Source organism: Gavialis gangeticus, unplaced genomic scaffold, assembly GCF_001723915.1.
Source record: "Gavialis gangeticus isolate Ggan-Ray unplaced genomic scaffold, GavGan_comp1, whole genome shotgun sequence".
NCBI classification, from domain to species: domain Eukaryota; kingdom Metazoa; phylum Chordata; order Crocodylia; family Gavialidae; genus Gavialis; species Gavialis gangeticus.
In genome coordinates, this window is record NW_017729031.1 from 19,342,513 (window position 1) to 19,356,298 (window position 13,786).

The 13,786-nt window shown below is 39.0% G+C and overlaps 1 protein-coding gene across 1 annotated transcript in view; it reads right to left on the bottom strand.

Annotated features, from left to right (window-relative positions):
- Window positions 1–4,271: 4,271 nt before the first annotated feature.
- The window catches only part of THSD7B (thrombospondin type 1 domain containing 7B), a 754,813-nt gene continuing 745,298 nt past the window's right edge, over window positions 4,272–13,786 (bottom strand). Inside the window, exons 25-27 of the mRNA XM_019522475.1 lie at window positions 13,067–13,259; window positions 8,519–8,606; window positions 4,272–6,155 (exon numbers count right to left, since the gene is read on the bottom strand). Of these exons, the coding sequence (XP_019378020.1) occupies window positions 6,074–6,155; window positions 8,519–8,606; window positions 13,067–13,259 (363 nt within the window). The 3' untranslated portion in view covers window positions 4,272–6,073. The remainder of the gene's footprint in view (window positions 6,156–8,518; window positions 8,607–13,066; window positions 13,260–13,786) is intronic.

Sequence of the window (13,786 nt, forward strand, 5' to 3'; positions counted from 1 at the left end):
GCTGTATAGTTCTGATTTTTAAGAAAGATAACATTTTCTTCCTGATTGTTCTTTATGAAGCTGGTGATGAAAGTAAGTTCTCTTGGGCAAAGAAAAACAACGTGATCAGGCTATCAACAAACGTCTATACTATCTTTAATTGATTTTTTCCATCCTTATATGTACGTATGTACAAGCCAGTTTACAGGAGCTGACTGTCTTGCAAGAATCTGACGCTAGTCTGCTTCTGGAACAAAGACAACTTAGAAGATCACTTGTCTAGGACATCAGCACTGAAGCTTCAGTCAAAAATTCCACTTACACATCTTGCATGCATTGTGATTTCTAGGAGAAAGAGCCAGGATGAAATTCCCATTGACTTCAGTGGGCCAAGGATTTCATCCCTACACATACTATTTCAAGCCACAGTAAAGTTTGACTGTACAGGACAGTCTAAATGACATAAAATGCTAGGATTTCAAAATGTTTACACAAAATTATATGAACAAGTCTGGTACTGCTATTTGGAAACACCCTGTTTTAAGCACAACTGGAATAACTGAATGCATGCTGTAGCCTATTGTCCCTTGGCACTAAACATTCATTTTGTAAGATTTTTCTTATTCTGTGTCACATCTCTCTTTTAAAGTAGTATGGTACCATGACATCTAAAAAAAATCTGGGTCTCAAAGATTTTTATGGAGAGACAGTATTCTTATTTTAGAGCTGTGAAATACAAAGTAATGGACCAATACAGCAGTAAAGCAGAAGTTCAACAATTTCTAAATTGGAAATATGGCCCAATGAACTCAAAAAATAAATTTTTGAATATGAGTATTGCTAACTGCAGAAACAGGTCATGTGGGGTACATTCTCCATCACTTGTCATCTTTTAGGGGCCAAATTGGTGTTTTCTGGCCCCTAACACGTTGCATTTAAGACACAATTAACAAGTTAATTGTGCCGTAGTAACCAGCCACACATGCAACTCAATTTAAGATGTGATTATGCAGTATGTGAGCCAGAAATGTGGAATATGTGGAATAACTTTGTGGCTCACTTGTATCACATCTTAAATTGAATGTGTGTGGCCAGACCTTAGAGGCACACTCTAGTCAGAGATACAGGAAATGCCACAGTGGAAAAGAATTAAGGTCCATCTATTTCATATCCTGTCTTCAAAGGTGGCCAACACTAGGTGCTTCAGAAGAAGGTGTAAGACTCTCACCTTAGGTGGAAGTAGGGTATTCTACCACTGACACTAGATAGGTCTGATTTTGGGACTTCTTTAATCCCTAAACATGAGATTTAATATTCTTTCCAAAACTTTTAGTATTACTTACAGTAACTCTGAATGCACTCTTGACGCTCATTTAAGATATACTTTCAGAAAGGGCAGCAGTTATTATGTTTTATTGTTATGTGTATGTCATCTGAGGTTAAAACTAGATCAAGTTTTGCTACATTTGAATTGTTCTCAGCTTGTTCACACATAGCAGTTAGAAGGTAAGCTGCTGCCCCTTTGAAAGGTCTCTAACATAAATGTTCATGCCTTTATGTGCAATTCTTTTGACTCAAGTTCTTGGCATCAACAAGCTCCTATGGCAATGAGGCCACAATCTAACTTCACAGATTTATTTAATCACAAATTATTGAACTAGACCGGGGTGGACAATTATTTGGGCCCAAAGGCCACATAGAGTTTTTATGGGTTGTTGCAGGCTGGGTCAGCACTGGCTACAGGTCCTGCCACCTTCCACCCACTTGGCCGCCTGCAAACTGGAAGCAGCCTCACTGGAAGCTGTGCACATTGTCTGGGGTCAGGCATGGGCAGGAGCACTGCTTTGGCTGCTCGTGGCAGGGCTCAGCCCCATGTGGAGCACAGCAGGGCCAGCCATGGGCCAGATCTAATCAAGTGGCAGGCTGTATCCAGCCTGCTGGCCCACCCCTGAACTAGACACATTCATCCATTAATTTGCTACGCCAGAATTCAGGCCACACGATCACCCTAATCCTATCAGGTCTCAACATTTATGAATCAATGTAATATTAGCAGCCTGTTATTTCCATGAGAATGATTTATTTAATTTGTGCTTGTCTTTGCAGGCAATGATTTAAGTTGCACTGCTGCAGCAAAGACACACAAGGAGTTAATTGGTTACAAATCTCCTGAATACCTATAGTGTATACGGTTAGGGAAGTCCTGTTTCCAAAGCAATTTTCTGCAGTGATCTGTTTACTATATACAGTATGGGCATCCTGGGTTCTTTCTCTGATCCATGGGTTGCCTGGACCAGCTCATACAATACAGGTGAACTGGGGGAAAGTCAACAATTACAACTAATCTCTCCTATCTATAGCTTGCCTTTCTGTGTTAACATTTCATCCAGTGCAATAAATACAATGATCATCTTCAGAGGGTGCTACTATTTGTGGTTGAAAAACAAGGACATATTATTGAAAAACAGCATATTCACTGGAGGTCAATGATCACTCCAGTAAAATAGCATGTTAAAGAACTGGGCCAGCTTATTGCAAGGGCAACGACTGCTTTGTGGGTATTACTTTTTTAACACTTAATTTCCCATTCTGCTTACTTCTCAGGAGCTCATTTAATTATGTTTGTCCTCTCACTCTCCACTAAGAGCCATTCTATGCACATTATATTCATCCAAATAACTATTGTAAGATCTGGTATTAGTATTTCCATTCAACTACCTCCAGGGGTGGATCTAGGATTTTGGGAAGGGGAATATAGATGGTATAGTACTTTATCACATAACAGAACACCTCTTTCTCTCCATCTAAAAGAGAAACTAGCAGCCTTACTAATATGCTAGGACCTAGCACTATATTATTTACTTTAAGATCAAGGCAAAACCAAATATAACTTTTTTGGAATGTGCACTAATCGCGAGATTATATATTAAGTTTTAAAAAAGCAACAAACTAAACAAAAATAGTAAAAATATTATTTTCAGTCTGTAGTCATTATAGTTACACCAGATATGAGCTAGAGCTAAAATTAGTCTGCATGGATGTGAAATAGGAGAGACATTACCAAGAATGACTAACAGATAGCAGAATTACAAAACATAAAATAGCTTGATTAGTGGAACACCAAGACCATTAAAAACAAGAGAGGTCTGTTAACACCCGAGGAGTGAAGAGAGATAAGCAGGAATAAGGTAGATTGTAATGAGCCATTAAACCAATTGACTCACTGAATAGAAATGCCATTACCCCTTCTGGATCAAGCAGGAAGCAAAGAGTCGGTGCAGCAGCACCACTGCACCCTCACCTCCAGATCTGCCTTTTACCATCTCAGACAAATATCTGTCTACACTTAAAAACTTCCAGTGATGGATATTCCACAATCTTTCTATAGGAGGGCTACTTACCCCTGGTCTGTGGGCCAGATCCTGCCTGCGGAGCCATATAATTAGGCCTGCAGTTTTCCCTCTGGGTCCAAAAATTTGGTGGAGGGAAGCAGTGGCAGAATTAATTGCTGCTCCCTTGCTGCCAAATTTCTGCACCTGTGGTGAGCCCTATGAACCAGACAGTCTGGCCCTGCATGCCAGATTGACTAATTTGGGACCTTATCTGGACTGTGGACTGGCCATGCACCACTCACTCAGCCCATGAGGCCAAAAGCTTGAGCACCACTGCTCTATATAGTCTATATATACTGCCTCATCACCCTCATAGGTAGAAAGCTCTTCCTAATAGCTAAATTAAATTCATTTTGTTACAATCTACCTTACTTCTTGCATTGTCTCATGGCAATAAAGAGAACATGGGACTGCTATTCTCTAACAGCCTTTTTTATATTTAAAGACTGTTATCCAAATCACCTGTTAGTCTTCTTTTCTCTAGACTAAATAACCCCAATTCTTTCAACTTATCCTCATATGTCATGTTTCCTAGACCTCTAATCATTTTTGTTGCTCTCTTCTGGATTCTTCAGTTTATCGACATTGAAGTTGTTGTGTGTTGCCCAAAACTATATACGCCACTCCAGGGGAATACTCAGCAGTGGTGAAACAATTGGAAGAATACTATTCTACTGTAAATAATAATTAATTTCCAAGTAATGGAGTCTGTTTTCAACTTCTGCAGTAGTATGGAAGACAGTAGTAGTAGAGTTGGTCCAAAATTTCTGTCCAAACTATTTCTGTTGTGTTTTCAACTTTCGTTTTCTTGTAAAGGCTGAAAGTTTCCCAAAGCCAAGGCAATTGGTTTAAGATAAGCTCCTGCTTTACCCCATGGGAAGTTGTAGTTCCTGCCTATCACACTCCCATTCTCCACTACTGGTACAACAACTTCTATGATGAACCAAAGCCATGCGACTCCCATGATGCACAACAATATTTGAGTGATAGTGAAACCCATGGTGTATGATATACTTTGGCTAGGGAAACACAATGAACCTAAACCATAATTCACATGCGTTACCACAACAGCATGAACCAAAATATTTAATATCCCACTTAAATATCCCAGTTTTCAGCTGGAAATATTGGGTTTCTAATTTTTGACCATTCTTTTTAAGTAAATTAAATTTAAAAGCAAGTTTCTTGTATTTATCAACACTTTCCATGGATGAACAAATCTTCATTTTCCACTCTAGTAGGCAGAATGTGACCAGTTATAAGCTGAAATGTAACAAACTTGAAAATATGTAGCAGTACAGAATTTGTCACTTTATTATTCTCTTAATGATTAAAAAATGAAGTAATCAAATATCAAACAGCATTGTATGAAGTAATTCATTATGAAATGTGTTCTAGTCTAAACATTATTGGAATAAACTGTAGAGCCGTGTTACTGTTTTCTACTTTACTACAATATTTTGCTGTACAGATCTGCAGTTACTTTCTACTTTTTTTTCTCTGCAATATTTTCCCAGTTAATCTCTACAGCATAAGAAAAGGAAGATCACTTAAAATAATCAGGGCTTAAAAAATTTGAGGCAAAGTAAAATGAGTCTTTAAGACACATTTAATTGAAAATACCAGCAGCAATATTCTTGCTCTGTTTAGCATTTTATTTGCTTATGAGTACATGTCAATACCACAAGATGGCACTTTCTGACTTGCTACACATACTATTACAAACACTTATCTTCTTCAAATGTTCCCAGATGTTTAGAATATGTCACTTTCCAATGTTTTTAAACATTAAAAAAACAAGACCTTCTACAAACAGCATTTGTGTTAGATGTATATTAAATGAGGTCAGATAATTAAATTCAAAAAAAGAATATATAAATATTTCAGATAAGAAAATTTAAATACAAAAGGAGAGTTTGTATTAATTAAACTGAATAACATTTTAAAATGGCCAAAATGTATCTACATGGTTTAAGTTAATTTAAAATACTTTATTTTAAAATAATCAAGTCTTCTAGCCATTCATCAAAACATCTACCTACTCATTTCTTTAAAAAACATATTTAATTATAAACCATCTATACCACTTCATGTGCTCTAAAATTTAAACAATCCTTATTCTGTCCCATTGATGGAAATGAAGCAAAATCATATTCCAGGATAGAAAACAGGACAAGAAGGCATTAACTTTAAAAACCCAGAGAATTCCAGATATTTCAACACATTCATCTTTGCAGTTCTCAGAATACATGATCCAGCTTTATAGTCTTTTGAACCAAATGTAAACACTAGAAAACTCATTGTTGAAATACATGAAGAGTAAAGAATCCTGCACTAATATAGTGCATACTGATGCAGTGTCAAACTTGTCATTTACAGTGAATGTCACATTTTCTGCAGGATTGTCATGCTTTCCTTAGTTAATGCTTACTAAAGTCTGTAGAATTTCTTTTTTTATTATTATTCCCATTTGCAAAACAGGAAGAAATGAATTTTCCAGTTCCTTGGGAGAGATTTCACAAATCTGAAAGTCGTTGACTCCATTTTTTAAAATAAACCAAAGGCAAAATGCTAAATTTGCAATATTAATATTCTGCCCAATATATTACACATCAAGAGATTCCTCAAAAAAACTGAGAAGTCTGAAAGTTACAAAAGAGAAAGCAGTTAAGGCAGCTGATGTCTAAATTTGGATTTTTTTGTTACATGTCTATGTCTCCATCGTATGCTAAAGTCAGGGGTTTCTGTTGTGGAGGAGGACTGTGATGCTGTTTTGGTTTCTTGCTGAAAGGAAAATGAAGACAATCTTTTGAAAACAAATGCAAGTTGACATATTAAGTGCAACTTTAAAAAACTTTACATTCTACCTATTTCCATTTGAAAATTACATAAAACTGAAAATACCAAGGATACATTTAAGAAAGCAAGTATGGAGCTGTATCCCTTACTCAGGTAAAACTCCCACATGGAATCATTGTGTGAGGTAGGAATGCAAATTAAGGGCATCTATTAGGGGTGTGTGAAGTGGGCCCTATTTGATTTGGATTCGGCTTGAATCAGAGACAGTGATTCAATTCGTTGACTCAGATCATTGTCCCTGATTCGATTCGGCCGAATCTGAAGATTCGATGCTGATTTAGAGAAGCAGCGATTCAGACACAGACACAGCTTTAAAAGTTTTTTCTACATACCTTGAGGTAGCAGGCATGGCTTGTGACTGCTGCAATGCTGGGGCGTATGGACCATCCCACAGGACTGCAGCGGGACCCTCCATGTGCTCGGCGGTGAACCCAGAAGTGGACTGGAAGTAATTCCAGTGCACTTCTGGATCTGCCAAGGAGTGTGCTAGGGCCTCCAACCCCGTGCCTCCCTGGCTCGGTGATCAGCCACAGGGGAACCCATGAGGCACCAGTCACCGAGACGGGGGGGAGATGGCCCATGCGCTCCCCAGCAGACCCGGAAGTGGACCGAAAGTACTTCTGGTCCGCTACTAGGCCTGCTGCCAAGCGTGCTGGGGAGCCCCCCGTGCTTCTGTGGGTGCTCCATTCGGCCCAGCATTGCAGCATTCACATGTCCCCATTACATAAAGGTAGGCATAAAAAACATTTAAAGCTGTCTCTAAGTCCAAATCTCCGAACCTTTCCAAATGTCTCTGAATCAATTCAGAGGGGTCCGATTCAATTCAGAGAGATTAAAGGGTTCTCTGATTTGATTCGGATCCAGAAATCTGGCTACTAAATTAAGTTGAATCTCCCCCGAATCGAATCAGGGACTGAAGCTTCACACAGCCCTAGTATCTATCTAATTATCTTTATTCTTGACCATCAGTAGATAAATAAAAAACAATAAAGAGTGACTACGCCAGACAGAAAAACTGAACCATGTCAATATGGAAACCATTTTGCCTTGATCTCAGATATTCTCATGTCTTTCTTCCCCTTGAAATGCACAAAGGGAGAATTATTTATTGTTACGAAGAAGCACATCTTTTCCATCTTATTCTTCAAAGGATGCCATAAAATTATATCATATTCCCAAGAAACTAGGTGCTTACATTTTGAGGTAATGAATAATGGGTAGTTATGGCTTTGAAAAATAAGTAGTTGGAACAAAAATTCCTCACCAACATTCACATATCCTATTTTAATATACAGTATAGGTGCCTATAGCAGAAAACAGAACAAGACAAATATTTATGAGATATTTTCTGCAATGGTCATAGTAGAATATTCAGGAAGGAGTTAGGGCTCCCCAATTCTGTGCTACAGATAAGAGTAGGTTGGGCACTGCTCAGACTTGTGGCAGCAATGTGGCTCTCAAGGGATAATACATTCTCCTCTGGTACCCTGCCTATCCAAGAAATGTAAGAGTAGCTTTGTCTGCCCTGTATTTCCAGGAACAATTAATGGCTCTTAATTTTGCCTTTTTTAGATATAATAAAAAAAATTGCTAACTTTAAGTGCCCATGGTTCCATCCAGTTCTGTCTCTAATAACGGCATGAAAGATAAAAGTTCCCTGCTCCAATAATGCACATAAATCAGCCATATAACATCGAATATAAAGAGAATAGTGGCTTGGGAGCACTTTGGGGCCCCAGCAGAAGAAGTCTGCATACATATAAATGTTATTAATAGTCATAAAATAAGTCTGTCCCTAACAAACAGAGCCATGGTACACATCAGTGATCACATTGGCACAGAACATACATTCTAGTGAAATCTAAATTACTCTAACACAGTGGTTGGCAACCTTTTTAGGCTGCAGGATAGAAATACCCAGTTCATGTTACAGAACAGTGGGCACTGGGACTCAGCTGCTGCTGCTTCTTGGGGCAGCACAGGGAAGGCATCCACTGCCACTATTTTTCTCCATGGTGGCATGGGAAAGGGACTACTGCTGAAGCTCCATATCTACAGGCTGCATCAGATGGATCCATAGGCAGGCTGCAGGTTGCCAGCCTCTGTTTAGTACATGGACCAAACTACTGTAGTACAATGGACTACATTTGAATCTGCCTATACTCATTTATAGTTGAGTATCGTTGCCTATATTTATCTAAATGATTTTGACTGTGATGCATTTGGCTTTATCATGCTTTTTAGATTATTTGGACACAAATAAGCATGACTCTTTACAAAGTACTTACCAAACAAGATAGGATGTAAAAATCCCCAAAATCAAGATGAGAAAACCACCAGCTGATACTCCATACACCCATATTTTAAGTCTGCCATCTATTGAAAGTGGAAGGGCAAAAAGGGAAAGGAGTCTTTACAAATCAGTCATTAAGTTTTATTTTATTAACACATTAGTGAGGCTATATATAGCAGTAACAATTGCATAGTTGTTGTGTAGCATGTAGGAACAATATTAATGGGAAATGGACATTAAAAGGAAACCAGTTGGCTAAGAATTTTTATGCAGTTTCTGCAAAATTAAAATTTTCTGATGGAAAATCAGAAGTTTATGATCTTTCTGATGGAACAGCAAGATAAAATATTTCATTTCAGGCCAGTTGTCCTAGATAAAACCATGTTGCAGTCTTTCTTCTGGTTGAGCTGCTGCAGCACATCATGGGAGCTACAGTCAAACCAGGGAACTCGCCGCCCATAGAGGAGAAAATAGGTGTATGAGGTATTTGAGCTATAGTAGTGAAGAGAAACAATGGCAGCTCAGGCAAATTCAGTTTGGTGGAGAGCTGACCCAAGTAATATCAAACTATCTCAAAGAGCTCACCATGTTTAACCTATGGAAAGGCAAGCCTAGGATCAATATAACCACTCTCTGAGACCTACTGGTGGGGGGAAAGGAAGAAGAAGGGTTAAACACTAGGGAGGGTAAAGAGCTATTTAAGAAACAAGCAAATGTTGGTTGTGAATAAATGGGTCTAAATTTTCCACAAATCAATTAAAATAGAAATCAGAAAACATCTTTAATCATCAGAAGAGTGGTGTTCAGGAACTCTTTTCAACAGGAGCAATGGAGGCAAGTAGAAGGAAGTACCATTCTTTGCCTAATTAATAAGCTTCTGCTGTTTGTCTCCTGTATAAATGCAACAGACAATTTGGTCTTATATTGTATGCATTTTTATTTAAGCCCATCTTTACCTGAGGAACCTCTTTTTACATGAATTAGATCACCCATGGTATGGTATTAACAAAAAGTACATAGTAGTGTTAGAGGGATTTTGTAGCTGTAATGGTCCAGGAATTTTACAAGAAGCAAGGCTTTCTTAGTGTGATGTCTTTTGTTGGACCAATTGCATAGTTGGGATAGAGTAAGACAAGCTTCTGAATCAAGACATTCTTTATCAGGCCAAAAGCAGATCTGTGTGCTGATACAAAACACCTTTGGGAGACAAACATCAAATTTTTTAAGTTGTGATAAAATTTAATTTTCTATATGCTAAACAGAGATCCTCAAGCTGGAACTGAGATTATGTACAGAGACACAGATTGGAAGACAGATGTGTTGGTACTTAGCAGGATCCTATATATGGTTGGTAGGTAGTAGCTCACACACCTAGTATACCAGGTCATTCATTTGTTGTTTACAATATCTTTTCCATGTACTGATTTAGCATTAAAATAATGCCGTGGTTTATGAAAGCTAGATGGTTACTCTTTCGTTCTATGACTGTCCCAGAGAGAACACAGAGGCCATGTTCAGAGGAGCACAGCCATGCCATATGCATCTGCGGCACCACGTCCTGCACATTCAGGCGTTCCCCATGCTGCTACCTTGCAGCGTGTGTGGAGGGTGGGGGAGGAGTTGACCCTGGGAGATCCTGGGGTCAAAAAGCCCATGCGGAAAAAAAGCAGGGCTGTGCACATGGCAGCAGCACGTGCCACCCAAAGCCAGAGCCTGGCCCACCTGAGCCATGCTCTGGCTGCCAGCCAGCAGCTGCAGAAACGCCAAAACTGCAGCTCCCTAAGGATCCCAGGTCCCCAGGTAAGGCTGTTGGGGCCAACACAGTTGCTGGCCCCAACCTCCCCTACCCCATCTGGGGTAACCTGCCACAGACCAGAGGGCATGCGGCATGGCTGTGCCACTGCTTCTTTTCCTGGAAGAAACAAACATCAGCGTTTGTGTGGACATGGCCAGAAAGTCCAACACTTGAGCTGAGGTTGAGCCTGATACAGATATTGAGGGATTGCAGCCCTAAATGCTGGCCTTCAGAAAAGGCCATGTAGGCCCACATCCATGAAAAATGATGGCCTGGAGACCTGACACTGGAAAAGAATAACTTAGAAGAGGTTCTAATGTGTCAAAGGTATTTAAGCCCAAACTGACATAATTCTTGGTGTATATTATATATACTTTTGGATGATGGGTCTGATCTTAAGCCCACTAAGTTTAACGGCCTTTGGATAAGTCATGTTAGATCAGATATACTCTGTAGAGAGGATAACTATTAAAGGGAAGTCATACATGTAAATATAACGTTAAAGCTGAGCTCTTAATCATAGGGAACAAGACACTGAGGCAGCCTTAGCTTTGTCTCACATATCATAATATAATCTTTCATTACATTTTTCCAGACTTGTGTAATCATCACAAACTAATTGGAAACACAAGAAGTGCAATATACCACAATGAACAGAAGTGATCACTCCGGGGATATTAGTGGCTAGGGAACAGTCAATTTCACTGTGGGAAACTTGAAATATCTATCAAAATATCCATTTTCCTGTTGCATCTTTATTGTTTGTAGGATTATAAGAAAGTAGGGCTGGAAGGGACCTTGTAAGGTCATCTAGTCCAGCCTCCTGCTCAAGGCAGGATCATCTCCAACTAAACCATCCCAGCCAAGGATCTGTCCAACCCACTCTTGAAATTTTCCAAGGATGGAGATTCCATAACTTCACTAGGTAGCCTGTTCCAATGTTTAATCACCCTCATAGACAGCAAGTTCCTCCTAATCTCCAACCTGAATTTCCTTTGCTGCAGCTTGAGGCTATTGCTCTTAGTCCTGTCTCCGCTGGCCACAGAGAAAAGCTCATCCATCTTCTTCCCCTCTATAATCACCCTTCAAATACCTGAAAACTGTTATCAGATCTCAGCCTTCTTGTCTTCAGACTAAATAACCCTGACTCTTTCATCCTTTCCTCACCATAACTCAGGCTTCCAAGGTCTCTAATGATTTTTGGCACTCTCAGTGAGCTCTTTATAATCTATCGATGTCCTTCTTGAAGCGTGAAACCCCAAACTGGACATGGTACTCCAGGTAAGGCCTCAACAGTGCTGAATAGAGCAGAAGAATCACTTCCTTTGATATTCAAATAACACTCCTGTTAACACAACACAGTATATACTCTTAGCCTTTTTTTCAGCTGTTGGCTCAAATTCAGCTTACGGTCTATTGTAACCCCCAGGGCCTTTTCTGAAGCATTGCAACCTAGCCAGTCTTGTTCCAGTCTGTATTTGCACATCTAATTATTCTATCCCAAGTGCAGGACTTTACACATGTCCTTGTTGAATTTCATCTGTTGATTTCACATCATACTTCCAATCTATCCAGGTCATTCTGGATCCTAGACCTACCCTCCAGAGTGTCTGCAACTCCACCCAACTTGGTGTTATCCACAAATTTACTAAGCATGAGCTCAGTCTCATCATCCAAATATTTAATGAAGATGTAAACAATACCGGAGCCAGGACAGACACCTGGGGAACCCCATTTGTTACTTCCCCACGATTACACATTGAGCCACTGAGGACTACTGGTTGAGCATGTATTTCCTAGCCTGTATTTTGTTAGCTTGCTAATGAGAGTGCCAAAAGTCTCACTAAAGTCAAGACATATTACATCACATGAAACTATTCTTGTAACATTGGTTTAAAGTGGGGAAAAACTAAAAGCAAAAACTAAAAGACTGTGAAGTCTGTGAGGTGGGAAAGAAGAGAACAATTTGGGATAGACAAGGTTAAGTATTTATTGCTACAAAGCCCTTATTTCTGCTGGTTTCCCATTTGGGAGCTACACAAGACCCAAACTGCATTGTTCCAGGTAAATGATTGGCTATATTATTTCAGATAAAGAACAGCTTTCACATTGGTAACCACTTGCTCTTCATTTGAAGTGAATAGGAGTTTTATACAAGCACAGCTTTGTGCCAGACTGATACCCTTACTTCAGAATAGTCCTAGAGAAAGTGACTGGATTCCTCACTATAAGAGATAGCAATATAATATATTATATTTTGACTTGGTTTAACTTTCATAATCTTTTCTTTGAATTCACCAACTTTTTCATATCCTTTCAAAACCTGACAACACATGAGTCATCACATCAACCTTTTCCCCATCACGAAACCCTTAAGAAGCCTTCTGCTCTAAGACCTTTCAAATTACTAGTAATATAACACATCTCTCCCTGGTACCAAGTATGACACGTGCAAGAACATCACAAGACAGCAGGAACAAGAATTCCAAAGGAACTCCAAAAGTTCCAGCTGGTGATGCTTTTCCAAAATACTATTACTTGGTCGAAGCAAAATGTTCTTACTTTCAACATAATGTCATGATTATGGTGCATTTTAAACTGAAGGAACAAAAGTGACCATAAAACTATCATGGTAGTCTCTCAGTTTCAGCTTTCTGTTTTTATGCATCACAAAATATACACCTTCCTTCTTAGACATGTTTTAAAGAAAAGTTATTCCATTCGCATTCAATGTATTTTTTTTTTTACCTGTATTAAAAAGCTGAATAGACCATCCTTTGAAAATGTCATGCATTTTTGAATTGACAGGTTTATTCTTTCCAGCTATGGTTTTGACATCCGCTTTCTTATCTTCTAAACCTGGTACCTTCATGCAGTAGTCCAGGAAACCATTTGATCTCATTATTTCTGTATATCCTCTCTCACAACCACAGACTCCACTCTAGGCAACAAAATGCATTTAATATTAAAATGAATAGTACAATCTGTCGGTACAGTACAACTTCTAAGCAGAGCATGTTGAAGCTATGGGCTAGACAGTGCATGTACATTTACCATGTTAACCCCACACCAAACCAAATCAGGTGTGTAAGAAATCAGTGCCTAAGTTCTCAGGCAAACTGAACGAATTAAAGGAAAAACCCAATAAAAAATGGAGTTACAGCTGAAAAACTACTGGTAACTTAAAAGAAAAAAAACAAAACCCATGGAAACATTTTCAAACTCAGATGTTTAAAGTTAGGCATTATGGTTCGACCCAAGCTACTGGAGTCAATAAAAAGCTTTTCACTTTATTACAGCTGGCTTCAGATGAAACTTAGACAAACCATTCCCATTTACTTCAGTCTTCCTTTTCCTTCATACAGCTACCCGAAAAACTATACTATTGCCTGATGTCTATGCTTGTCCTCTATTCTATGGCTCTCATTAGCACAAAATAAATCAAGGCTGTTCCCCTCGAAAAACATC